The sequence below is a fragment of the Marmota monax genome, unplaced genomic scaffold (assembly GCF_021218885.2).
Source record: "Marmota monax isolate L192 unplaced genomic scaffold, Marmota_monax_Labrador192_F-V1.1 WCK01_AAM20220418_F8-fsc00024, whole genome shotgun sequence".
Taxonomy (NCBI): domain Eukaryota; kingdom Metazoa; phylum Chordata; class Mammalia; order Rodentia; family Sciuridae; genus Marmota; species Marmota monax.
In genome coordinates, this window is record NW_026695224.1 from 33,790,305 (window position 1) to 33,817,564 (window position 27,260).

Consider the following 27,260-nt stretch of genomic DNA (forward strand, 5'->3'; position numbering starts at 1 on the left):
ACTGTTTCGCAGGATCTTTATTCACAATGCAAAAAAGAAACCACGAATCACTGCGGGGTCTGCTTCAACCTCTGGAGCTTGTAAGAAAGGCAGCCGCTCCACTGGAGAGGAGCTCTTGCTGCCCTCAGGGACCAGGGCCCCGGGAGTGCGTGTTCATTTGGAAGATGGCCTTCCTCTGGCTCCCTGGCAGGCGTCACCATGGCCACAGGACAGGGTCCCCTCCCTTTACCACAGCAGGGTCAGGGAGAGCATGGAGGCCGTGGGCCTCTGGCCTGAGATACATCATTCTTCCAGCTGCCCTGTCTTGGTCCAGGGCAGGATTTGCGGTCCCTACCCAGTTGCTCAGCACACCTGCCCGGGTGGCCACTCCTGGACGTCCAGAGCCGGGCTGTGGTGCAGAGGCTGCCTGGGTGGTGCCATCCTGCTGTTCCTCCTCAGGCTTCAGGGTCCATCTCTCCATCATCTGGGCAAGACCCCATCTCATCCAGCCAGACTAGGAGAAAGAGAGGTCAACATCCGGCCCCTCTCCCACCCCATCCAGGCCTTTCCCTGTGAGCTGCAGGCCAGGAGGCAGGGGGCCCCGAGCCTTTGCCCTGAGCTCCCCCAACATTTGGGCAGTGATGTCGCTGGAGGCTGAGAGGGGACCCCAAGCACCCCCTGGCCCATCTCCATGCCTTGCCCTCTGGAGTCTGCTGAGGTCCTGGGGTGGGGGTCTTCTTGGCACAGCCTCACTGGGGAGGGCTGGGGGAGCCAAGTGGCCCCTTGTTTTGTGGACAAGTTGAGGCCCAGCAGAGAAGGCTAATCAGGGTCCAGGAGGCTGCTGCTGGGGAGTCCCGGGTGGCTGAGAAGTGACCCGAGCAGCCTGGGAGGGCCTGGCCAGGCCCATGTCTGTTCTCCATAACGAGCACCAGGGGCACCAGAGCTCAGCCCCCACTTCCCACTGGCCTGGACCCACCTCGCCTTCCGCTCTCAGGCTCCCCTGGGCTCCCACTTTTCAGTCAGGAAACTGAGGCTCACGGTTTGCAGCTGGTAAGGGGCAGGCAGGACTTGGGCTCCCAGGGTTCCCTGCCTGTCCCCCTTCTGCCAAGGACAGTCTGAGCTTGACACAGTAGATGAGAGGGGACGCCTGTCCCTTCCCTGGACTTTCCCATCTCGGAGCCACCGAGACCCAAAGGAAACCTCTGTCAGGATATGGGCACCTCCCTGGGGCCTGGCCTCAGGTCTGACAGGCCGCCCTGCAGACCTTACAGAGTGTCCCAGCAGCCCTGGGAGTGGGGAAGGCAGTAGGGCCCGCTGAAGGCCCTGATGGCAGAGCTAAGCCCTGGGGCTGCAGCCGCCCACACCCTGTGACTGGACACTGGCCAGGTGCGGGAGGAACGCGGAGAGGGACTGCTCTTCTCTGCCTGGCTGTGTGCCCTTGAGACACGGACCCTGTCTGGACCTATTTTCTAGACTACAGACAGGGACACTGTTCACAGCCCTTAGGGTTGGGACGAGAGCCACTTGAGGCTGGTAGGAGCCTTAACCTGGTGTCAGACCCTTGGAAAGGTCAGTGGGCTTATGGCTGCTGCAGGTAGAACATGGCTGGCCCCCGCGGCTCCTGACGGAAGCTGGGCCCTCAGCCTGGCCATGCTAGGGGCCTTGTGGTGTTGGTGGGGTCACTGGGGCTGTGGCCCTGGGTGGATGGAGGCTGTTCTTGGGAGACTCTGTTTCTTCTCGTGGGTGGTTGTTAGAGAAAGCAGGACGGGCCCCTGCGCCGGTGCCCGTCTCACCTGAAAGCACTCCCTCTCACGCACCTGTCTGCGTGACGCCACCACCATGAGGTGACAGCCACGTCACCATGCTGGTTGGACTCTCGGGTATTTGGTTATAGTGTTGAGAGGAGCCCCGAACGGCCACCTGTGCAATCATTGCTGAGCACGGCCTCGCCTGGGGCTGGACAGTCTCCGTGTGGTGAGCAACTGAGAGCCACGCTCAGCACCCCTGGAACAGTCTGCCCAAGGGCCGGTCCCAGGCTGTGCCTTCAGTGCTGCGTCCCCAGCTTGTGCCCAGTAGGACCCACGTCATGACAGACCACTGCTGGGGGTGCCCAGGTGAGGCGTCTATGACACAGCCTGGGTCACACAGCCTGGTCTGAATCCCAGCTCTGCCACGTACCGGCACCAGCTGTATGCAAGAGGCTTAGGCCTGTCTGAACTTCCATTTACCCACCTGTGAAACAGGGTGAAATCGCTCTGAGAATCTCTGTGCAGACAAATAAGAAGCCCAGCCTTCAGTACAGGGCACAGCAGGGCTCAAGAGCCTCTGCTTGGAGGACAACTGGTCCTATAGCTCCAGTGGCACAGACCGAGAGCAGAGGGCACCTGTCTGGCTTCTCCCTGATGTGTGGTCCCCTCCCTGCCTGCATCCAGCTGTGTCTGAAAGGCCCAGGGTCCACCTGCACCCTGGGCATGAGCTGTGACCAGGCCTCTCCTGAATAGCCCAAGGTTTGCGACCAGGGAGACGGAGCACGGTCCTCCTGTGGGCAGGGCAAGGCGTGCCCATCAGTTTCCCTGGCTGGAGAACACGCAGCGTGGCAGTCAGCCCAGTCCTCCAATCCCCTGTCCCTGGAGGCCGCAAGGCCGTCAAGATAATTACTCAGCACACGCGGTCTTGCTGGGCTGGTGTCCTGGGGAGGGGCCCTCAGTGGGGAGTCTCCAAACCTGAGCGGGTATTTTAATAAACCCCAGGGCAGGTGGGATGTGAACTGGGCACGGGGCGCAGGGAGGAGCCCGTGAGCTGTCTCTAGCCTGGCAGTGCTGGCAGGACGGCCTCACCTGTCCGCTGGGGGTCCCTTGGCAGCGTCACACCCGTGGGCGTTGGGGGAGTAATGATGATGTTGGGCACGTCCAGGTTCTTGTCACTGAGGACCGGGGCTTCGTCGTGGCTGCTGCTGGCGCTGACACACATCTTAAAGCCTGGAAGGCAGGCACACACGTACACAGGACAGAGGCCGGCGTCAGTGGCTGCTGGAGCCCCCTCCCTTTGCCACCACCGAGAGCCAACGGCACTCAGCAAAGGGGGCATCGCTGTCCCTCCTCCACAGATAGGAAAGCCAAGGCTGGGGAAGGTTGGATGAGCAGTGAGTGCCCAGAGCAGGGTGGACACAGGCAGGTGTCCAGAACGTCACTAGGAATGGCTGGAAGCAGTAGAGCCTGGATTTGAGCCGACCCCAGCCTCCACCATGCCCAGAGTCGCTTCTCCCTTGCGTGATCCCTGCTGCGTCCTCCTTGAGGTCTGAGGAACGCAGGGCGCCGCCACTGGCCTGGGGTTGTCTCTGCGCCAGGCCTTCTGGATCGTTGGTCCCCTCGCCCAGAGACTGGTGGCACAGGTCATTTGGCTATGCCCAGTTATGGACCTCCAGCTGGATAAAGTCCTTGCCAGATGTCCCCTCCCCTGCCCCACCTGGGCCAGTGGCGCCTGCTAGAAACCAGAGCCTCAGTCTCCGTCCCCAGGCCTCCCAACCTCTTGGCCTGACTCTGCCTCCCCAGGCCTCTGCTTCTTCCTTCCCCTCTTCCACCCTCACTCATCCTGCAGCCTCCAGGTTCAACCTCCCCAGCCTCCTCAGATCCCATCACACCGCGTCCTGCTCAGGGCGCCTGCCCTGACCCTAACCCAGACCGCCAGCTACCGACAGCATTTCCCAAAGTCCGATCCCTAGAACACTGGCTTTCTGAGACTCTCAGGAACACAATCAAATAAGTTCGGGAACCACATATTCGTCTACTCTACCTTCCTCTTCCACGTTCACAGAGAAGTCCTGCCACGCGCGCGAGGAGCAATCTCATTCATTTATTAATTTAGCAGCTTAAACAACCATCAGCAGGGCTGGGGCTGTGGCCCAGCGGTAGAGCGTTCGCCTAGCATGTGTGAGGCGCTGAGTTTGATCCTCAGCACCACATAAAGAATAAAATAAAGGTATTGTGTCTATCTACAGCTTAAAAAAAAATTAGGAATGATTCCTAACTGCTTAACCCTAGGCTTTCTGAACTTCGATGACCTTTGAGTCCATTTCCTTCTTTCTTTCTTGGTACTAGGGATTTGACTCAGGGGCACTTGACCACTGAGCCACACCCCAGGCCTGTTTTGTATTTTATTTAGAGACAGAGTCTCATTGAGTTGCTTAGCACCTCGCAGTTGCTGAGGCTGGCTTTGAACTCGCCATCCTCCTGCCTCAGCCTCCTGAGCTGCTGGGATAACAGGTGTGGCCACCACGCCTGGCCCTTGAGTCGTCTCTACGACTCTATGACATGAGTCATGAGGTGTTCTGGGGAATGCTTAACTTGGGCCAGGCAGCCTCATAGTCCAGTGTGGGCCTTCAGGATGTATCCTCATCTTCTTGCCACCTGCCACTCTTACCAAACTACTTGCAATGTCCCAAACTCATCGGTACCCTGGGCCTTTGTATAATCTGCTCCTCAGACTGGACTGGGCTTCCTCTGCCAGGGTAGTGAGCTCCTACATACCCTTCAAAACCCAGCAGAACAGGCCCTTGCTGAGGGTGACATCTCAGCAGACCTGCCGGTTCCCCCCTTAGCCCTCTGTACTGTCACTGCCGGGAGGACACTCAAGCAACCCACGGAGAAGTTCCTGTGGCAGGCAGAGCCTACAGCCAGCAGCCCCGGCCAAGCCCCTGCTCCCCAGCTCAGCCTGCAGAAGAGACAGCAGCCCAGCTGCCGGCACAAATGGGCCCTCAGGGGAGACCAGGAACCAGGAAATCCCAGCTGAGCCCCATGGCTGACCACCGGGCTCCAGGCAACAAGGGCCACTCCCCAGGCTGCTCACAGCTTGTCACACTGGGGACGTCTGATAGCCGGCAAGCTTGCCTGGCCCTGGGAGAAGGGGTGGCAAGTGCATGGTGGGGAGCCACAGGGACTTCCTGGACCCTCTGGTCACCTAAGGGTATTCCTCTGAGGGACAGGTCACCCCAGGCCGTCAACGGATGTTCTGTTTGAACCATGAGAACACGCACATCCAGGCCACCTGGAGCCGCGCAATTTGGGCCACGTCCTCTGTCCGTCTGCAGTGTGGCTGGCTGGGCTGAAGGCAGCAGGCCCAGGGAGGGCACTGGCTTTGCAGCTGGACTATCTGTGCCCCTGGGCAATCACATCCCTCTGGGCCTTTGTTTAGTAAAGCCCTGGCCCTGGCCCAGGAGAGGGCTGGCCTCTGCTCTCCCTCTGGGAGCTGCTCGCCAGGCCCTGGGAGCATCCCGGCTGATAGGATGGAGCCTGGTCACACTCCATGTCCAACAACCGGCTCAGGGCGTGGTGGTCATGCGAGAGCCACGCCCAGCCAGACTGCACCTGTGGCAAACCGCGCTCTTCCCGGCCCTACCCCAGGAAGCACCAGTCTGGGTGACTTCAGCAACACACACCTGTGGCCTCAGGCAGGCCAAAGGTCAGGGGTGGAGGTGTCTCCTGAGGCTGGAGAATCTTCCAGGCCTCTCTGCTGGCTTCTGGGGTCGCTGGCAGTCTGTGGCATCTGGGCTTGTCGAAGCCTCATACGGCTTCTCCCCGCGCACCCTGTGTCCAATGTCCCTTTCTTGTAAAGACACCAGTCATCCGGTAGGGCCCCCCATCCAGTATGACCTTGTCCTGACTAGTCACATCTGCCACACCCTGTTCCCAAAGGGCCTGAGTCTGAGGTGCTGGGCTAGGACTTGGACATGTGACTCCTGGGGGACACAGACACCCTTTGCACTGGCCATCCTGCAGACACTGAGGCTCAGGTGCTCCCCAGATGGTCTGACTCACAGGGAGTGGACGGCTGCAGGGCCTGCCCCTCCGCTGCTTCCCCCGGCCCTCTGGATGCCCTTGGGATGCCCTCGGGATGTGTGTGGCTGAGTGTGGCAGCTCCCGTGTGATCATGTGTCCCTCCACATGTCATCAACCCCAGGCTGGCTTGGGTGCAGCTGCAGCAGAAGCGAGGGTGGTCTGTGTGTGCCTGGGTGTCCTTGGGATCCCTAAGGCCTGGACATGCCCAGGCCTTGGCTCCTTGAAGAACAAAGTCCTTAGGCTGACACAGACCTCCTGCCAGCGAGGCTCACTTCAGAACCTGCTTTTCAAGAATGAACAGGGCGGAGCCAGCTCAGCTCCCCTGGGAGACACCTGCACTTGTCATCAGTCCCTGTCCCCGTCCCCTCCTACAATCCCCGCTCCAGCCCACAGATGGGCCCGTCTGCCTCCCAGCGCCTGGCCTCCCCCAGGCTGGCAGCTCTCTACAGAAATCTGGTGCCACCGTCTTGGCCTCGGCGCACAGGGAAGGCGCACTCTTTGCAGTCTGTTTTAATAGGGCAGACCCCTGTGGCTGGGGAGAGTGGGCCAGGGAACTGGAGCAGGGCCAGTGCTGGCAGGGACAGAGCCCGGTCACCTTCCCTGTCTGGGGCCCAGCGTGGAGGACTAAGGCCCCTCCCTGATGTCTGGGGGAGGTGGCTGCCTCTCCCCAGGGCCGCAGAGCTCCTGGGTACCCCCAGCTCTCTGGCAACCTATCCTGCTGGGTCTGAGCCTGCTCTAAAGCAACAGAGCAGGAAACGATGCAGGGGACCACTGGAGTGGGCCTGCTGGGTCCGCTGGTGTCCCTCATCAGTCCCGACGGGTGCTGGGGCCCAGGAAAAGCGTTACCAGCCCATTTCAAAGACATGGACACTGAAGGCCGGAGAGTCATCCACACAGGTTAGGAGCTGATGTGGCAGAGCCAGGGTCTGTGCTGAACCCAGCAGTGACTACAAAGGCCTGTGCTCCTGTTACCGTGATCCCAAATGGCAGCGCTGACCAGCTTTCTGAAAGGGCCAGAAAGTTTTGCTGACTTGGGGCCACACCACAGCCCACATCCGCCTGCGGAGGACACAGCCTGTGGGAAGAGCAGGCAGGGTCTGACCCAGAAAAACTTGACTTACCAGTGCAGGCGGCCTGGGGGTGTGGCTAAGGCCTGGGGGTGCCCAGGTGAGCTCTGCACGCCAGCAGGCCTGGGGACAAGTTGATGTCCTCACGGGGCACAGAACCTTGGGAGCCCGGCTTCTTCCTGCCAGAGGCACGGCTGCCCTGGGTGGAGTAGCACCTGCCTAGCATGACCTCGCTGGCCAGGGCCACCACACTGCCTAGCCCAGCCATGGACTTGCAGGGCTCTGTCCGCCTCCTCCAAGGCTTCCAAAGAGCTCCCTGAGGCCCAACAGAAGGAGGCCCCACACCTTAGTCTCCAAAGTCCTAACAAAATGCACAGGAGAAAGGCCTGTTCCTCCAGGCCCACATTTGCATTTTAACAGGGTCCGTAGCTGCAGGACAAAGCCCACACACTTCATCTGAAAGGGGTTGCCCAATGGCCCTGGAGAGGGGAGGAGGAGAGGGGAGAGGAAGCAGGAGGAAGATGGAGAGAAGGGAGCCAGGGAGGAGCGAGGGGAGGAGGGCCAGAGGACAGAGGCCAACTGTCCCAAGGAGCTCAGGGTCCCTGAGGCAGAACTGCCCCTTGCTAATTGAGTGCCCTGCCACCCTGTGGCCTCCTTGAAGCCTGTTTCCCAAGGAGGGGGCAGGAGGGCAGGAGGAGCAGAAGGGTCTAGGCCCAGGGAGGCTTCCGGAGGACCGAGAGCTTCTGCAGGAAGCCTTCTCTGGAGCACTTGGGTCCCCAGGCCTGATCCCAGCACTGTGGGGGCAGTGTGGAGCCGCCCGGAAGGGCCTTCTATGTGGTCTCTGGGAAGCTGCAGTGGGACCAGCTGGGCAGGCCGGGCTGTGTCAGACTCTGCTCTGCCCTCTGCCCCACCTTGGCCACCCACTGGAGATTCTGGGGAGCTTAGCAAACACACTGCAGCCCCGCCCTGCCCTGGGGTCCCACTCTGCGGAGGTGCCAGGAGGTGAGCACCTCTGGAAGGTTCTGGTGGCCTGAGGTGGGGATGACATAGCAATGGTTGGCTTTACTCTCTGAGCCTGTTTCCCTGGTTTAAAAATGAAATCACCACACTAACCTGGTAGGGATGACATCCCTGTGTGGGGCAGGTGGGAGAAGTGACCCAGATGTCCTGCTGGCCAGGGGCGGGTGGGTGGGCACCGAGCGCCACCTCCCTGCCAGACAGCCAGCTGGGCTTCCTTCCTCCCTGACTCTCTCCACCAGGCCTGCTTTCCCTCTGCTGTTTGTCCTCACACAGCCAGAGAGGAAGCCAGTGCCATTCTAGAAAGGAAGGACAGGCAGAGGCCAGGTGGCCGGGCTGGGGCCTGAAGTGTCCCCCTACCCCCTTCTGTGTCAGCCCCCACTTCTCTTCCTTCCAAAGCCCTGGTTCTGGCTCAAACCCGAGATCCCAAGTCCATGTTCTGCCAGGATGCTCTATGCCACTGGGTACTGGACACCATTCCCCAGCACAAGCTCCGTGTTCCCCAGGCCACCCACAGGCTACCACTGAGCCCCAGCTGCAGCCGGAGCTGGCCCAGTGCCGGCATTGTGGCTCCCAGGTTCCCTCTTCTGGCCCCTTGGAGAACAGCACCTTGGCAGTGCTGGGTCCCTTCTGGTGACTCCATTCCCCATAACACCCAGGGTGGACTCTAACCTATGGGACCCACGGAGCAGAGGAAGGCCAGGGGGTACACCTGGGCTTCCTGCCCGAGCAGCCACGCCACTGTTACACACACTTTGCAGGGAGAAAATCCCAGAGCTGGCCTTGCACGCTCCAAGAGCATCGGCTGGCATCACCTCCATGGGCTGTCCCCAGCACCCAGGCATGGCTTCAGCCAGTGTTGAGCAGCTGCTGGTATGCACGAACTCCTGGACACAGGTCAGGGGCCTCGTCACCCTGCAGGTGCCCCACTGGAGTGGGCACTGGACAAAACACTCCTGACTCAAGCATAACCCCTGGGGACGACTTTTCCTTCTTGTGCCACAATGTGGGCTGGGGAAGGAGGGACACAGTCTATGACAACCTTCCTGGCTTCCCATCTGTTGCTCTCGGCTGAGTCCCACAGCCCAGGTAATGCCTGGCCCTAGTAGTGCTAAGGTGACGGGCACTTGTTGTGCCTCTACTGTGTGCCTCATTCCAGGGGCTGGGGACCCGGCTGAGAAACAGTCTCAACAGGTCTTTCTCCCCAGCGCTGCCTCCCCTACCTCCTGCTCCAGGCTCCCTCAGCAGAAATGGGACCCAAAGATTGCAGCGTCTGCTGGGGAAAAGCAGGAAGGGTCCCAGTGAGTGCAGCCTTCGTGGGCGGGGCCACGGCTGGGATGTGAGCTCGCGAGGCTGGACCTTGTGAGCACCTGGAGGCCAGGGATGAGCTGCTGGAGAGAACTGGGGAGCAGCCAGAGAAAGGGGCTCAGAGGGGCATGGGGTGAGAGGAAGGCACCCACAGGCAGAGCCCCCTTCCAGCCAGGCCTGCCAAGGTGCAGCAGCCCATCCTGTGCCACCTGCAGAGGCCCTTCCAGGAAGCTGCCCAGCCCTTGGCCACAGAGGAGGGGACTCAGCCTTTGTCCTCCGAACAAAGCAGATGGCATTAGAACAAGGCACAGAGAGGTCAGGGACCTCTCCCAGGATCATGCAGGATTTGATGCAGAGCTGCCCTCCTGGGGCAGAGGCTCATAAGCTCCTAGAGCCTGGGTCAGTTAGAAGAGGGACACGGACACATGATGGACTGGTCACAGCAGGGAGAGGCAGGATTGAGGGGAGATGGTGGGATTTAGAAGGCTTCCCAGAGGGGGCAATCCTAGGGCAGCAGAGAGGGGGAGAGAGCACTGGGTAGCCCTGCACATGCAGAGTCCCTGGGCAGGAGGACAGGCTGAGCAGGGCCAGCACCAGCCTGTCACTGTTGGTGGGGTGTCTGAATTTAGGGCAAGTCTTTCAGAAAGCAACCTGACACGTTGGGTATAGCCCTGTGCAATTGTGAGCCCAGCTATTTGAAGGCTGAGGCAGGTTCCCGCCCTCCTGTCTCAGAATTTAAAAAGGGCTGGGGGTGTGGCTCGGTGGTGGAGGGCTTGTGGGGCCCTGGGTCAATCCTCAGCTCTGCAAAAAAACCACTCAGACAAACAAACAAACAACCTGACAAATGCTGCAGAGGGATCCAGATGCATCTAATCTTTTTTTTTTTTTTTTTTTTTTAATTCCAATTACAGGGAAAGCCTGGTGTTATTATGGATGAGACCGGGCGGCCCTGGTGGCTCTACCTTTTCAAGGCAGCTGGGCCCAGCCGAGACAGCAGCGGATGTTTTAAATCCCTTTTTAATTAAGGAAAAAGCCTCCACTTGCGTCAGGGATGAGCTGCTGGAGAGAACTGGGGAGCAGCCAGAGAAAGGGGCTCGGAGGGGCATGGGGTGAGAGGAAGGCACCCACGCTGTGCTGTCCGGCCAGGCCGTCCTCCGGCCTCTGGCAGAGCCCCCTTCAGCCCAGATCCAGCAGCCCATCCCCGTGCCACCTGCAGAGCGGCCCTTCCAGGAAGCTGCTCAGCTCCCAGCCACAGAGAATGGGGGGACAGCGCGGAGGGCCTGGGCACAGAGTGCTCAGGACCAGCCCTGGAACCAGTCCTCCTCGGCAGTGATGCCTCCTCCCGGCCAGGAACAGGCCTTCCTCTGAGGACCACCCTGAGCGCTGAGTCAAAGAACGGCCAGGTGTGATGGCGCACACCTGTCCAGTGACTCGGGAGGCTGAGGCAGGAGGGCTGCAAGTTCAAAGTCAGCCTCAGCAACTTCACAAGGTCCTGTCTCAAAAAATAAACAGGGCCGGGGGTGTGGCTCAGTAGGTCAGCACCCTAGGTACAGCCCCGGGCACAACAACAAAAAAAGAGCAAGGTCAAAGCTGAGGTGCGGCTCTGCTAAAGCACGGCATGAAGCCCTGCACCCAGGGACAAACAGCAAGAGACTCGGCGGTGTGATGGCTACCCGGTGATCCTGGAGACCCCAGAGGCTGGGGCAGGAGGATCCCAAATTTGAGGCCATCTAAGCATCTTAGTTAGACCATGTCTCAAAATAAAAATTAAAAATGGCTGGGGATATAGCTCAGCTCAGCAGTAGAAAGCCCTGGGCTCCATCTCCCCTGCTGTGGCGGAGGGGGGGAGGGGGGAGGAGGGGGAGGAGGGGAAGGAGGAAAAGACACAAAGTACCTGGCTGCCCAACAGGCTGCTGACCTGGCTACCTCACCCTGCTAGCCCCTGGGCAGAGCCTTGTTGTGGGGGGGCTCTCCTGTGACTGTAGTGCTCAGCAGAATCCCCAGTCTGGGTGCTGTTTTACCCCCACCTGTGAAAACCAAAATGTCTCCCACACACTGCCAAGTGTCCCCTGGGGGTAGGATTTCCAAATAAAGTCTAGGTGCCCATGGGTCATTTTTACTGTGCATGCGCCATGCAGTACTGGGGATATACTTGAACTGGACGGCCATTCCTTGTTTATCTCCACAGGGGAACTGGGAATCGTGGCTCGAGGTTTTCCCCTTGAGATCGGGTGGCATTTCATGGGGGTGGGGCTGGCACGGCTGAGAGTTACAGTTAGTTGTCGTCAGCTGTGGCAGGGCCAGGCACCACCCCTGGCCTGGAGCAGGCATCTGAGAGCTGGCCCCACTGCAGACCTGTAAGCCGTGCTGGGGCAGGGCCTGCACCAGAGGCCCCCACCTCAGGCCACCCCCCAAGCCTGTGCGCTTCTTCCCGTCTCTGAGCTGACCGTCACGGCTGATCGTCTGTCCACACTATCAGCCCCGAAGGACTCTACATTGCCTTGGCCCAGGCAGTCACCCTCACCCTGTGGGGCCTTCATAAGGACACGCAATTCCAGGAGGGCGGGCTCTGGGCACCTGCCAGGGGCAGAGCGTGGGGCATTGTGCTGTGGCGGTGGCCGGCATCGGTGCCTGTCAGTGTGCAGCACTTGGAGAGGAAATCCGTGCTTCCTGCCGGACAGAAACACTCCTCGTCCCCCAGGATGCTGTGTTCACCTGTCAGATTGGCACAGATGAACAAAGCTGCTACCGCTGTTGGCGCCGTGACCTTCACATGGTGGGCAAAGTGGGGGCAAAACCTGAAGACAGCAGGGGCAGGCCCCCACCACCTGGAACATTCTGCTGCTGGCTGCCTCCCGAGTGCATGGCGGCCCAGTACGCTCACTGAAGTCCTGCTTGCGGAGGGCAGGCTGGGGGCTGGCACACAGGGCACCCCCTCCAGTGTGGACTTCCAGCTACAGAAGGGGCGGCAGCTCGCAGCGGGGCCCTTTGCCTTGTGTGTTGTCCGGTGGAAGGACCAGGTAGGGTGCTCCCAGCCAGACCCCCGTCTATGCAGCCTGGTGGAGCCAGGCCTTGCTAGCCACCAGGCCCTGGGAGGGAAACGGCAACCCCACAGGCTGGGGGTCCGGTCCCATCAGCCCCCAACCCTGAAGCTGAGAACCGGTCAGTGTGGCCATTAATTCTGGGTCCCTGGAGGCACCGAGGCAGGAGACCTCACTGGAGGCCCAGCAGCGGCCATCCTGGCAGCCCGGCTCTGGAGGCTCACCCTCCCCTTCACCCACCCTACAAACGCTTTCCGAGCACCTGGATCGGGCCAGGCCCAGGAGACTGGGCCCCAGGGACGGCAGAGCAGCTGCCCTGATGGCAGGCAGGAGGTTTGGGGAGGAGATCCATGCCTTGCTGAGGTGGGCAGGTCACTTGTTCCACATCTTGTGTCCCTGCTGTGTGCTGGGGCTACAGGATGGACAGGCAGCAGGATTCCTAAGCTGGGGGAACAGGTGTGCAAGGAGGACCTGGAAGTGGGAAGTGCCCTCTGGGTAGTGACCACCAGCGCTGGACAGGAGCCAGTCAGCAGATTACCAGGACAAGGAGGGAGCGTGGCTGTCACTGCTACAGGACTGGCCAGACCCCTCCTTCCCCAGGACAGCAGGTGCTCGAGGTTTAGCTTAAGCTCCGTGACCAGAGAGACAGGCTAAATCCTGCTGTGAGCCCGAGGGCTCCGCCTGGGCTGGGCCAGCTGAAGACCTGGCACTCCTGCCCTCCCTGGCCTCCCAGGAGCTCCCAGGGTGCGGCCCTCCCTGGGGCCTCTCCCTCCTGGACTCAGCCACAGTTAGTGCCCAGGGGGCCATCTGTTCACCTGTGGGCTTGGCCCTGGGACCTGGGTCAGGGCAAAGCCTATAGGGACACAGTAAGTGTGTGTGGAACGAACAGGCCTCCACAGCTCCTGACCGCAGCTGTCCGTCCCTGAAACCAGGTGTTCATGCTATCATGGGGCTGACCTTGGGTGAGCTGGGGCCAGTCTTGAACCTGTGAAGGCCAATCAGAAGGATGGCCATCCCCACAACCAGCCACTGGCCAAGGGTCCCAGGCTGAGTGAAGAGGCTTTGAGTCCCATGGGAAAGGCAGTTAGGCGTGGGCCAGAACAGGCAGGTCCCAGCTCCCCCGGGCCTGACCCAGGCAGTACCCTGCCCTCTCGGGTCCCCAACTTCCCCATCTCCACAGGCTCCCCGCCCTCCCCGAGCCCTCGCTTGGCAAGAAAGACCTGCAAACCCCCAGCCTCAGCCAGACCTGATCCAGAGCAGCCCACAGAACCCTGCCGGCTGCCCCCACAGCGGTCAAGGTCCCGAGAGCAAGGACAGTCTGGGAAACCGTCACAGCCCAGGGGAGCCCGAGAGACCTGCCCCACTCCACGTGGGAGGGACCCTGACGAGGTCTGGGACAGGGAACCTGAACACAAGGTGGCCTCGGTGAACCCCTACACAGTGCATGACCCCAGGACGGGAAACGGGGCGGGACCCACAGCACCTCCCGACTCTCAAGTTCTCTAAGAGTTAAAACTGTTCCCAAAGCAAAGCCTGCTTTAAAAACACCTTAACAAACCCCAATAACAAACCCCACCCGGGTCTGTACGACTCGGCTGGCCCAGGCGTCCTGAGGACTGGCCCGTCTGCCTAGCTCAGGGGACGCCCACGCTGCACTTCCAGGGCCACTGAGAACCACGCGGCTCAGGCGCTGCTCCCTTGGTGTGCCACCCTCTGTGCCCAGGAGAGCAGCAGGAAGACCGCGTGCCTCACCCCCCCAGCTGCTAGCCAAGCCCCTCCCAACCCACCGTGTGGCCTTGAGCTGGCGGGTACTGCCCTGCGCCTCAGTCTCCCTGAATGTGAAGTCACTGTTGCCATCCTGCTGCATAAGGACGAGCTGTGCCCGGCTCCCAGGGACACCGTGAGTGCCAGCCCTCAGAGGAGGGGCGCCAGGGAGGTGCTCTGGCCATGGCTGGGCCCTCGGGGGAAGGACCCCACAGAACACAGTGCTGGGCCCACTGTCCTCGGGGGAAACAAAGGGGTCTCAGCATAGCCGCAGCCCCCCTCAGATGTCACCCTCCATGTCCCCTTCTCAGACTGGCAGATGGAGGACTTGTTCCTGTCCCACACACCAGAGGGCTTGGAGGGGACGTGATTTGTAGTGGGTTGAACAGTGTCCTCCAAAATTCACACCAACCTAGGACCTCAGAATGTGGCCTTATATGGAAATGAGGTCTTTTTGCAGATGTAATTAGTTAAGAATCTTGTGATGAGCTCATCCCGGATTAGGGGGTCTAAATGCAATGACATGTCCTTACAAGAAAAGGAGAGGGAGGCTCGGACACAGACAGAGAAGGTGCCATGTGAAGACACAGGCAGGCCCTGAGCCAGAGACGCTGGAGCCACCAGGAGCTGGACGAGGCAGGAAGGAGCCTCCCCGGCAGCCCCAGAGAAGTGTGGCCCGTGCCACCTGGACCTCAGACGCCTGGCCTCTAGAGCGGTGGACAGCAGAGTCCTGCTGCTCCTGCACCCAGTCCTGGTCATTTATCACAGAGCCTGGGCACCTGTGTGTGCTGGAGGCAGCGGACCCCAGGCAGTGCCTGCCCACGCCACTCAGACTGGCTCAGAGGGGAGGGGCCAGGCCTCTGTCTTCCTGCAGACATGACCCTTGGGCCTGTGGAGGCCCAGGTAGGAGGTGGGTGGGGAAGCGCTGGGTAGCCGGGAGTGGAGGGGCAGACTGAAGCCCAGAGAGAAGTGCCCCACCCCTGGATACCACACACCTCAAGGGGACCTGGGCCAATCCCATTGTTCTCGTTCCTCCTAGGGGAGTGAGAACAGGTGGTGGAGGGCCTCCTGGAGAGGTACCCACAGCCAGGCTGACTCCAGACTCGTCCTGCCTCCCTGGGCCTCAGCTTCCCCACTGAAAGGTGAGGCTCTGCAGGGAGCACAGGCACCTTCCAGCTCAGAAAGCAGCCAAGATTCTAGAAGATTCCCAAGGCAGGAGGAGGATGTGACAGCCCCTGTGAGCCTCAGAGCAGCCAACAGACCACCCAGCTGGACCCTGGACTCCACCACCCGGGTCCCTTAGTACAGCCACCCAGAGCCTCCCAGATAGACCTGAGACCCCTTAGACCTATCAAATGGAGCCCAGCCTGGCCAATTGGTCCCTCCGCACTGGATTAAATGGGACAGTGACCCAGGCAGGGGAGGCGGCTGGGTGGCACGGTGCTCGTGCAGCATGCTCAAGGCCCTGGGTTCGATCCCCAGCACCGAATAAATAAATAAAAATAACTTGGCCTACTTATTGTTTTGTTTGTCCCTGTCCCCAGGACTGCCACAGTGCTGGAGTCTGCTCTCTGCTCGTGGGACAGCGCAGCTGCCTTGCTGAGCCCCGAGCAGCCGACCTGTTAGCTCAAAGCACTCTCAGAACCCAGCACACAGCAGGCGCTCAATACACAGTCGAGGGCCGGGTGAAGGGCGCTGAGAACAGTGAGACCCAGAGAGACAAGGTGGCTTTCCCCAGGGCGGCCACGCATGGCTGGTGGACTCCGGGAAAGGGAGACTGCAGTGGATCGGGCCGCCCCGGCAGGCCCTCTGTGGCTGCGGGGGCCACGTGCCCCCGAAGCTGGTCTTGCTCCAAGGCCCAATCCCGATAAAGGACAGAGCTGGGATTTGAACTAAGGAAGTGCCTTGGAGCTGGGCACGTTGTGAAAGGGTCAAGCGGGAGTGGCTGGGTGGTCCCGAGCCCTGGCCCCAGTCTCGGGGCTACGGCAGAGGGGCCAAGGTCCTAACTGGGTCCCTGTCCTGGACTGTGTGCTGGGCAAGCTCTACCACTGAGCCACGTCCCCAGCTCTAGCCATTTATTGTTGTCTGACCCAGTCATTCCGATTTGGGGGACTTGTCCCAGGGAAGTAATAATAATAATAAAACCAGAAAAAATCAAGATGCCGACGTGGTGTCACCTACACAACAGCCGGCCAGGACAACTCTGGGCGATCCGACGGTCGTTACCGAGGGCTGACCCAGTGCCATCTCAAGAAACACCACCCCAGACCGCACAGGACGCACAGACCACCTGTGGCCGCCGGGGAGGAGGACGGAGGAGGACCGTCAGCTGCGGGGGCCTGTGGGGAGGACACAGGCAGGGCTCCGGGAGGAGGGGGGTCTGCCTCGGTTGGGCACAGGGCCAAGGCTCTGTGCTGGCACTGCCGAAGCCTGGAGCCACCGCCATGCCCGTGTGGCCTCCAGAGGCCAAGGCAGGGCGGGCAGAGGCCTGCAGGGCCAGAGCCAGCAATGAAAAGTGGATGAGCCGCGCCCGGCTTGGGGGCCACTCCAGCACTCGGCTGAGCCAGCGCCGGCCGGAAGGCGGCCCTCTTAGAAGCTCCGGCCCAGAAGCCCTCAGCCTGCCGACAGGCTCTCAGTCCTGGGGGGTGGGAGCGAGGGCTCAGGTATCGGCAGGGTCCCTGGCCCCCGTCTGCTTCCCTGGTTGAGCCCTGCCCTTGTCCGAGAGGAACGTGGCTACTGGGTCACTCCAGGGGTGGTCCCTTGTCAGACGCCCTGACCTGACACCCAGAGGAGCTCACAAGTCCACCAGGAGGCCAAGCGGGGGACAGAACGGCCTCTCCATGCTGTGCCTCTGAAGCACCCCCAGGGCCCATGCCTTGCGGCTGGGTCCCCAGCCCGCAGCCCTGCTGGGAGGTGGTGGGGCTTGTGAGCACCTGACTTCCCCCTCTCCCAGCCCTCCTGCCTTCCTGGAGATGAACAGGCTCCCCTCCCCTCCCCTGCCCCGGGCCGCTGCCAGGGAATTCTGAACCACATGGGCCCCAAGCAACGGGCCTGGTGACGACCCACCGAGGCTCTGAAGCTGTGGGCAGAATAAACCCTCGCTCCGCATAAGTCGTTCATCTCAGGAACTTTGTCACAGAGACGCAAGACGGACTGACAGGGTAGGCACAGGGGAAGGCCCTCAGGTGCACAAGGAAACAAGCTCAAGTGCAGAATCAAACACGGGGATCCACGGGTGTACGCCACCTCGTCCAGTTCATGGAGAGAGAAAGCAGGGCGGCAGCAGCCGGGAGCGGGGGAGGGACCGGGAGTCGTGTTCAACTGTCCAGTCCCCGGCTGGGAACAGGACGTATTATTTCTGGAGGTGGGTGGGGCGGTGGGTGGGGCAGTTTATGCCACCGACCTGTAGGCGACCTGTACGCGTGTGTCACAGTTGAGGTGGTACATTTTACATTTCGTACATTCTACCACAGCCAAAGAACACAGCAGCAACACAGAGCTGTCCTGCGTGCCAACTCTGCCGCGCACTGGGGGGACCCAGTGGCCACCTTGCAGTCAAGTCTCCAAGACCAGCCCCCCACTGCTCACAAATACTCGGCAACTCTCTCTCCCCCTCCCTGGGCTCAGCCTGGGGACTCGGAGGGAACCGGGCCCTGGCCACGTGGGCTCCAGCATCCCAGCCCACTTTGCAAACAACACCCCAGTCCTCTCCAGAGGAACCTCTCTGTCCAAGTTGACCCGTCTGGGTGGCGCTGTCATTCAAGATGCCCCGCCCACTCGGGCTCTGGAGCGGGCCAATCAGATGCCCTCCTGGAGCGATTCCCGGGTCCGCGCCTGGCGCAGAACCTTTCCACCCGGCTTCATTTCGTCACTCGCGGGACTCCCTGAGCCTCCCTTTCTGGAACAGTGGCAGTCACAGCAGCTTGCCACCAAGGCCCCGCGGGCTGCCTCGAGCTCCAGGCAGGGGCCACCTGAGCAGGGCCTATTGTGGCCCCGATTTCACAGACCTGGAAGCCAAGGCGCTCGTTCCAGGGCTGCAGCAGCCAGGCGCAGGCTGGAGTGAGGCAGAGCGGTGGTCTGCTGTGGCCCAGCACCTGGAGGACGGGGGCAGGGAGGAGGCCCAGCAGCTAGCTGCTGCGTTCATATGCGGCTATGGGGTCTCGGCCACCACCCTGTGCACCTGGGACTGAGCGTGTCCCCACCTGGAAGACACTCCAGGGACAGCCGGGGTGAGACCAGCACAGCTCTCTGGAGCTAGTCAGGCCCTGGGCCTGCTGCACCTGGCCAGGGGCCGGCCAGGGTGGCTCTGGGACCTTAGGCTGGGAGAGGAGGGATGAGGGCTGGAGCCTGTGTCACCAGGGCAGGACACAGAAGAAGGACAGCGTGGGCTCCTGGTCAGAGGTCTCGGGTCGGCCACACTGGTCTGAGGTGCCAAGGGCCAGGCAGATGCTGGACAGTAAGGCCACCTCCACCAAGACTACAAACACCCCTCACTGATTCTGTGTCCTTCTAGAACTTTCCCCTCCTGCCTTTGCTCTCAGCCATCCCCAGCCATGACTCCCGTCTGGGCCAGCTCAGGCTCTGGTGTGTTGGGCGACAACCCGAGTGTCCAGCCCCTTCGCCGGGGCCTTCCTCCCTCTCCCATGCTTGCCTGGGAGTGCCCCCTGGGGCTGAAATGGAGGCCCAAGGGCCCAGGGACTTCCCCACTGCTAACCACCAGTGAAAGGAAGGAGGAGGGCACAGAGTCAGAGCAAACATTTACAGAGCACCTGCTGTGTGCAGGGCTTGAGCAGGGATGGTTTCCTGCCTCTCCCCTGTCTGGACAGCAGCCCTGGGCCTCCCTGGACCTGCCTCCCACCCCCATCACCCTCGAGACCCCCTCACCCGAGGGCAGAGCCTCCTGCTTACCTTTGAGGCAGGACAGTCTAAGCCCCATGGCGGCTCCTCGGTGGCCTGTGGAGAGAGGAGAGCACTCAGACAGGGCCCAGGGACCTGTTTTGTACTGGCCCTTCTGGGTGACAACAGGAAGCAGCGGGAGGGACACACCATGGGCCACAAGTCATGGCACCTGCTGACTACATTGGGCTGAATTTGCTCAAAAATGGAGTCTGCTGGTGGAGACTTTCAGGGGCCTCAAAGCTAGATATGCTGGAGGGCTGGTGGGCGGCAGCCGGCCGTGAAGGTCGAGGGGAGACCCAGGCTGGGGCTGATGGTGAGAACCATAGACCACCACGCTTCTCCTTCCAGGGCCACAGAGCAATGGCCAGCCATACGGACGGGGACCCTTGGGCCAGGCTGTGGCACTGGCCGGAAGCCAGGAGGGGGCAGGGCTGTCCCTCTTTTCAGTTCAGATTCTTGGAGGCCTAATGGGTTAAACCATAAAGGGGCACTGTCCCCAGTCCCTGGGAAACGAGGATTGTCCTAGCCCTGTCACTTGGAATTCTGAGTAATTGGTGAGCACAGTGGTGCACAACGGGGACCCCAGCTACTCAGGAGGCTGGGCAGGATCACAAGTTCAGGCCACATATCAGTGAGCCCCTGTCTCAAAATAAATAAAAAAGGGGTAGGGAGAGTGGGAGAGCACGTGCCTGCCATGCTCAAAGCCCTGGGTTCCTTCTCTAGTACCAAGGTCAAAAAAAAGGAGTCTTAATAATTCATCCATAAAGATGCAGCCAGTGGCCTGGGGCCCTGCATGCTCCCGTCTCTCCACCTCAGGGACACTCTGCGAGGGACTCCTGCTGCCCCATTTTGCAGATGTGGAAGTCAAAGCTCAGAGAGGTCGTGTCGGCTGCCCAAGGCCACCAGCTTAGTGGAATGTGGAGCTGGGAGCAAGGACTTCCCTGACTCTGGGGCTGGAGTCCCACCTGGCCGAGGCAGGGCTCGGTAGGCCCATCTGAGGGAGACCCAGAAGGGCCCAGGCAGCCCGGGCCCGATGGCAAGTGAGGGGGCTGGGACAGGGCCAGAGCAGAGGAGCCTGGAGAGGGTCTCCTGAGGAGGTCAGCTTCCTGCTTGAGGAAAGTGCTAGTGGACAGCAGTGGGCTCCAATCAGACTGACACTTCCGGCCTCCTGCTCCTAAGAGAGAGTCCAGTGGAAAATCTGAAACGGACAGTGGACAGAGGGAGCAGATGAGGAAAGGAGGAGATTCTAGAGACCATAAAAGAACAGCCCCCACCCCCACCGACTCCCAGCTCGGAGGCCCCTTCTCTCTGCAGAAGTCTGTCCCTGTCACTTGGGCACTGAGCCTGCTGCTTGCTTGCCATCTCTGTGTCCTGTTCTTGGCTGAACGGAGACCATAAACCCAGCAGCCCTAGATGGCAACACACTCAGGAAGGGGAGATGCTGCCACCCTGAGGGGTCCCCTCCTCTAGAGGCGGCCTGGCGCTGAGCACGTTCTTCATCCACGGAGAGCGGCCTGAGTGCCAGGCTCTGGGCCAGGTTGGCTGGTAGAGGCCCCATGACCCCTCGTTGTCCTCTGATGGCACAGTGGCCTGGGGTGCTCCTGCTTCCTCCCTGACTCCCTGTTGCTGGGGTCAGCCCTGCACCCCTTTCCAACTTTCTCCCAGCCTCCCCACCCGCAAGGAACATCTAGTACAATTCCCACCCTAACCGCTGATCTTGGAGGACCCAGACCACCACAGGTGGGCACATGGCCACAGAGGGCACCACTCCGGAATCTGCCTGCTCACATTGGCAGATGGACAGGTAAACCACAGGGGCAGGTGGGGCAGGGCAGGATGCCATCCTGTGGGGATGGAGGAGAATTTGGCTGGACCCAGGGCTGGCATCCCCAAATATAGGCAGGAGTGACCCAAGCAGGGCACAATGCTCTGGAAGCAGGAAGAGATTGCGAAGGTCCCGGGAGGACAAAGGTCTGTGGGAGGACCCAGAGATGGGAGGTCAGGGCGGGCTCAGGTGGGGGAGCCGGGGGTGAGCCTCCAGTTTCCGGAGGCCAGTTACAGCCTCCAGATGTTATTCTGAGGACATTGAGGAGCAAGTCTGCTAACCCAGGGCCCCAGCCCCTTGTCTGCAGGTGGTGGCACTGTGGAGCCAGAGTCAGTGTTTTAACGAGGCCCTAGGGACGGGGCGCTTGCTAAGGCCCAAGGAGTGTGAGTGGTGGGGAGCCCAGTGTGGCCAATGGCAGGTCCACAGGTGGCAAGCCCGAGATGTCCACTAGAAGATGGCCTGGGGGCCTGGGAGAAGGGGGAGAGGTGACAGGCAGGTACTGGTGGGGCAGGTGCAGGCCTGAGGCCTGTCACGTCAGGCGCTGGCCCTGCTGCGGTCCTGCCACGCCGGGCGGCACAGACCTGGCTCTGCGGCTTGGGCACATTCACACCCCACACTTCACCTGCCTCATCTGTGAAGTGGGGACTGCCTGGCCGCACGCCGCGGTCACTGCTGCAGCGCACGTGAGCAGTGAGTGTCAGGAGGTGAGGACGGGGTCCCTGCTGGACACACAGCAGGAGGATCTGGAGGGGGGAGGCAGTCCACGTGGACTCTGGAGCAGCGGCCTGGACGCCCCGCAGTCCGGGTCCCCTGACCCAGGATCTGCACTGTCACCACAGCGAGGGGAGGAGAGCGCTGTGGGCACTGACCACTGAGAGCTTTCCCAAACCCTGCCTGGGCTCACCCCCAGGGGGCCTGGGTGATGGGTCTGGGGTGTGGGCTGGCACCGGGTTTAAAAGCTCCCGGGGATTCCAACATGCAGGAGGAGACATCAGGGAGGGGAGGGCCCCGCCTGCAGGAAGGCCCAGCTCTGGAGCCTTCGTGGTGACCACTTTGTGTCACCTGTGGTTAGGCCACCCTTCCAGCCACCCCACCAGCCTGGGGTTGCTCCTATCCCCACTTCACAGACGGGGAATGAGGCGAGGGAGGTGAGTTACTTGCACAGGGCCGTGGGGGCTGCAGCGTGGAGCCAGGGCTCGACCAGCGCTTCCGACTCTTCCCACCACCAGGCAGCGCGAGTTCGTGGGTCCCAAGAAGCACAGAGTCCCGGGAGTGGCATGGTGGGCGCACCCCGCCTGTCCCCGCTTGCCCTCCCCGAGCTGGGTCTCCTGTCCCTGAGGCTGCCCGCCCTGCCCCGGGCCCCGCAGTCCTGACGCGTTCAGGCCCCGAGCTCTGGCCTAGGGAAGACTGTGCTGTGTGGCAGCAGCAGCACCTCCCAGAAGGACTGTCCCCAACTGACAGGCTGAGTCCCCGGGGCTGACCTGCAACTGGAACAATGCCTCTAGGGAGACCCTCGGGGACGAGGCCAGGGAGGAAAGAAGAGGATGGGGACCAGCAGTGGCTCCAGCTGGTGGCACTGGAGACCCAGAAACTGGGCCAGGTCCAGCAGACACAGCATCAGGGGCTCGTGTCCAGGTGACAACTTAGGCTTCCTGCTGGAGCGTCCCGTGTGGCTCAGCCATCTGGGCCCAAGCTGCCGCGTACCACGGTGCCACCACCTCTGACCAGGACGCGCGAAGGCAGTGGGCAGGGGAGCGGCCGGGAAGGCGAGGAGAACATGCTGGGCTCAGTGTTCTCGTGTGCCACCTGGGCATCATGCCACCAGCCTCCAGGACAGGGCTGGACTATCTGTCACTGTGGCCTTCCTCATGTCATCATCCCTGCCACCATCCTTGCCATTGCTATCACTGGGATTGTTATCGTGTAGAGTCACCAGGCACCTTCAAGGTGCTGCACAGAAGACCATGAGACCCTGCAGCGCGGTCCCCACTGAGTCGTTCTGGGGACAGGCAGGCATGGAGGGAGTGTGGAGCTGCCCCACTCCTCGGTGACAGGGCCAGCCCCTGTGGGACTCAGGTGCATCCATATGAGAGTCCCCGGGTGACCTAAGGGCCTGGGAGCAGGAGCTGAGGCTCAGAGGTGAGCCGGGCCTCCAGATGTGATTCTGAGGACGCTAAGGAACGGGTCTGCTCACCCAGGGCCCCAGCCCCTTGTCTACAGGTGGTGGCACCCCCAGGGCACAGGGACCCCGCATGAGGGTCACCTTGCTCCCCACCACCTTCCTGGACGCAGCTGATGGGCGCCAAGCTCACTCTCTCGGAGGCCGTCCTGGGCTGAGTATCCTCTAAGAACAACTCCTGACCTGCCAAGACTGAAGAGGAGCTCAGGTGCGCAGCCCTCACGGCCAGCGGAGGGAGCTGCAGCCCTGGACTACGGACTCCAAAGCCGGGGCCATTCCCGCGCTGAGCTTTGGCGCCATGTCCTGCGAGCCCCCAGCTCTGTATTGTTTGAACTTACTACCCACGAAGACACATTGAAATCAGAAGGAATGGGAGGGGCCCGAGCGTGGCCAATGGCCCAAGAGTGAGAGGAAGGGACACCTGTGATCCCAGCTACTGCAGGAGGATCCAAAGTTCGAGGCCAGCCTGGGAAACTTAGCAAGACCCTGTCCCAAAATAAGAGAAGACAAAAGGCTGGGGACGAAGCTCCCCATGGGCTCCAGCGCATGGTGGGGGCCCTGTCGCCCAGCACTGGGGTCTCTTCACATGTGTGCAGGGGGTGAGCCCGCCCTTGGTGTTTCCTTCTCTTTAAACCCTGGGAGGCTGGGGAGTGCACCACAGTTTCCCATCAAACAGGCTTTTCCTTGCACAGAGGGATAGTAATCTCCCCGCACCAAATGGCCACAGGACTGTCCAGTGATAGTGGGTAATATACAAACCAACTTCCTCCTGCAGGGGTCCCCCTGACAGGGCGAGGGAGCACACCACACAGTGGCACTGCCAGGGAAGGGCGCTCTTCCAAGCTGTGGCCACCTTGTCCCAGCAGCCTTGGAGGAAGGAGCCACAGCTACCAGCCCACAGTGGTGGCCGTGCCAGCTTGCCTGCCAGGTTTTCAGCTCAGACAGAAAAGTAAAACAAGGAGTTTGCCAAGTCCCTAAGATGTGGCGGTGAGGTCAAGGCACGGAGCCGTCTGCTGGTGGGGTGACCCTGCTGTTAGAATCCCGGCCTCGCTCAGTACTTTGGTGGGTCCTGCAGGTTCAGCTCCAGTGGCTGAGATAAGCTCTCCTGGAATGAGTGGGACACACCCAGGGCTGGAGGGGGCTGGGGTGCCAGGGCAAATGGAGCATGCCCATTTGGGGCACATGCACCCTAAGAATCAGGCACTGTTGATCTGCACTTAAATTTGGCTGAGTGTCCCTGTTTCCCTTTGCTGAACGTGGCCACCCTAGCAGAGGTGGGTTCTGATGTCTAGGTGGCCCAAAGAAGAAACTGAATGCTCAGGAGGGAAAGTGACAGATGGCAGTCAGACTGGAGCTCCACCTGGCTTGGTCTCTGCAGAGCCACCTTCCCAGATGAAATCAGAACAGGCCTACAGAGGTGGTGAGTCACCTAGCCCCACCTCCTTAACAAAGACCTTCTTCAAGGACCAGGGGGTGGGGGAAGAGTCAGGGCTGAGGAACGTGTTAAAGCCTAGGTGGGTGGACTTGGTAGGCAGAGAAGGTTCCATGCCAGCTGGGGAAGGCTGGCCAGGACCCCACCTGTGGACTCCTGTCCTTGCCACAGACACAGAGAAGGGTGCGGACCACACCTCTGCATTTTGGTTTTCTTTGGAAAAGGCACTTCCTCCTTGCAACGGGATTAGAATCTCTGCAATTCCAGGCCAAGGGCTGTGCTAGGGACAGATGCTGGCACCAGATGCCGCCTCCAGGTCCACAGAGGGCATACCCGATTCTCAGCAGGAGGACCTGCAGGAGGCCACGGGCCCCAGGGAGGCTGGCAGCTGCCTGGCCACAGCCTGTCTCCAACAGGAGGAGGGGGCAAGGTGCCCACTGAAACCCTACTGGGGCCTGGGTCTCGGCCTCCCACTGCCCACACCCTCTCTGGGCCACTGTGATGGCTCCACGCTTGGGCTGTGCACACCTTTCTGCATGTTGCAGGCCAATGAAAACATAGGTCAGCCAAGGAAGCACATGGCCGCAAGAAAAAAGTGTCCTTTGTGCTTTCTGTCTGTGGACTGTGGAGCCACAGTGGACAGGGCACAGGGGAGGAGAGCACTTTTGGAAGTCCGGTTACTGCTGGTGGGGAAGGCAGCACGGCTAGGAGGAGCATGGGGCCACATGTTCTGCCTCTTGGTCTGGGGTTCACGTGTGTTGGGTGTGAATTACTGTGTGTTGTCCCCCACTGATCTGTGTGAAGTCAGGACACGGAGCCGTCTGCTGGTGGAGTGACCCTGCTGTTAGAATCCTGGCCTCGCTCAGTACTTTGGTGGGTCCTGCAGGTTCAGCTCCAGTGGCTGAGATAAGCTTTCCTGGAATGAATGGGACACACCCAGGGCTGGAGTGGCTGGGGTGCTGGGGCAAATGGAGCATGCCCATTTTGGACACATGCACCCTAAGAATCATGCACTGTTGATCTGCACTGTGTGTGTGTGTGTGTGTGTGTGTGTGTGGTGCTGGGGAAGGAACCCAGGACCTTGCACATTCTTAATCTTTCTAGGGTTGGGGCTATAGCTCTGAGGTAGAGCACTTGCCTAGCATGTGCAAGGCCCTGGGCCTGATGCCCATCTGTGAAAAAAAAATAATAAAAATTTTAAAATAGTGCATGTGTATGTGTACCTAAAGTCATTCCACTGGGGCTTACACTCACTGGTCCACAGGCCTGGCTGGGCCTCAACCATAGACAAAGGCCCTTCCCTGCAGGGCTCCAGGGGAGCAAGGCCTCATGGTGTGGGTCAGTCATTGTACCTGTGCAGGCCTCTGTTTCCCACCTTTAAAGCAGGGATAGGAACAGCATTTGGTCAGGGGTCTGGTATGAGGTTGTGAGCAGAAACCAGGGTGGCACAGGAAAGTGCCAGGTAAGCACCAAACAGCCCTGATCCAGGCGTCAGCCGGAAGCTCCCTTTCACACTGAGGAGGGACCTGATCTCTGCTGGGGGAACCCTCCTCCTGCCTGAGCCCCCCACTTGCCCTCCAGCACCAAGGGCTTCCAGGCAGAGATTAGGCGGGAGCTCTGGCCTCCTTGGGCTGGTGAAGGGATTAGGTCTTTCCATAAATACTCAGCCTCCCTCCCAAGCAGAGGACCAGTACCCAGGGGTGGGGACACACAACATGAGGTGGGCGGGGCCTGGACAGGTAAGGGTTGCTTTCTGTGGTTAGTATAGCCCAGGACAGGGCCTCCTGGAAGTGGGGAGACGGGTATTGGAGACACCAGAGCCTGCTACTCAGGGTGCGTCTCTCTGAACCTCAGTTTCCTCATCCATCAAATGGCTGTCCTTCCACCAAGTCTGCACAATCTCAGAAGTGCCTGGGCAGGGCTGCCTTTCCAGCCCTCTTGGCGGTGCCTCCCGGCTGCTCAGCCTGCACGGACTGCTGCCTTGATTTCCATCACTGTCTGACAGCCAGAGTTCCCACCGGCCTTTAGACCCCGCCCACCACAGTCTCTGGGGAGCTGCGGGTACCCTTTTAATGAGCGCCTCCCCCAGTTCCGCCAGAGCTCAGCCAGCCAGGAGAGATGCGCCTGCGTTCACACTGGTCGCCCTTTGCGGTTGCAAACCTGCTTTGATGCCCTGGGAGCGCAGGGGGCCCCTAAGTGAGGCGGTTCATAAATAATACATTTTGAAATACTCGATAGAGGGGAAATGGTTCCTCCCGAGGCCGCCGGCCCCCGCCCCGCGCCGGCTCTTTGCCATCTTTCAGGAAAGGCGGTCTGGTCCTTTCCCAAGGAACTCGTGACAGCGCGGGCTGTCAGGTGGAGAGAGGGGCCAGAGGCAGCCACGCGCAGGGACACACCCCCGCCGCTGGTATAAGTGGCAGCGCGGCCAGAGGGGGCCCAACTTTCCCGAAGCCAAGGTCTCCGCAGCAAAGTCTGCGGGAAGTAGGGGGCGTCCCCACCCTGCCCGGGCCGCGCCCCTCCCACCGCGCGCTCTTGCGGGGCGCGGACCCGGGTCCCAGCCAAGGGATGGGGTTGCCGGGGCAGCGTGGCGCGCGGCGCGGAGCACTCACCGCTTCCTGGAGGGCTCACGGCCGAGCCGCGCAGGGCCCGGCACGCTGGTGGCGGCCAGGTTCGGGGGGCGGCGGCCACAAGCCTGCAAGAGAGAGCGGCGGGGGTCATGGCCCTGCCCGCGCTCCCCGGCCGCCGCCTCCGTGCGCACGCCTCCCCGCCCCGCGGCACCTGGAGGGCGGCGCTGACTGCGGTCCGCCCCGCCCCGGCCCGCCGCTGCCCTGGGCGCCGTGATTGCAGCGGCCCGTGGGGCGGAGCGGCCGCCACCGCCTCCCTGGGGAGCCGCCAGGACCCGCCTGCCCGGCGGC

General features: G+C 61.2%; 1 protein-coding gene across 1 annotated transcript; it reads right to left on the minus strand.

Annotated features, from left to right (window-relative positions):
* On the minus strand, positions 1-27,086 carry CUNH16orf74 (chromosome unknown C16orf74 homolog). The gene is made up of 4 exons (XM_046434423.1): positions 26,955-27,086; positions 18,919-18,963; positions 2,817-2,957; positions 1-493 (listed from the first exon to the last, which is right to left on the minus strand). The coding sequence occupies exons 1-4, from the start codon at positions 27,061-27,063 to the stop codon at positions 435-437; spliced, it is 354 nt and encodes a 117-aa protein (XP_046290379.1). The 5' UTR covers positions 27,064-27,086; the 3' UTR covers positions 1-434.
* Positions 27,087-27,260: the final 174 nt, after the last annotated feature.

What these genes read in the sequence shown, in the direction of transcription:
- CUNH16orf74 (XM_046434423.1), bottom strand. Translation starts at nt 27,063, where the DNA reads ATGACCCCCGCCGCTCTCTCTTGCAGGCTTGTGGCCGCCGCCCCCCGA. An exon ending in CGTGAGCCCTCCAGGAAGCG is followed by an intron (nt 18,964 to 26,954) that starts GTGAGTGCTCCG and finishes CTCTCTCCACAG; the next exon opens with GCCACCGAGGAGCCGCCATG. An exon ending in TAGACTGTCCTGCCTCAAAG is followed by an intron (nt 2,958 to 18,918) that starts GTAAGCAGGAGG and finishes CCTGCCTTCCAG; the next exon opens with GCTTTAAGATGTGTGTCAGC.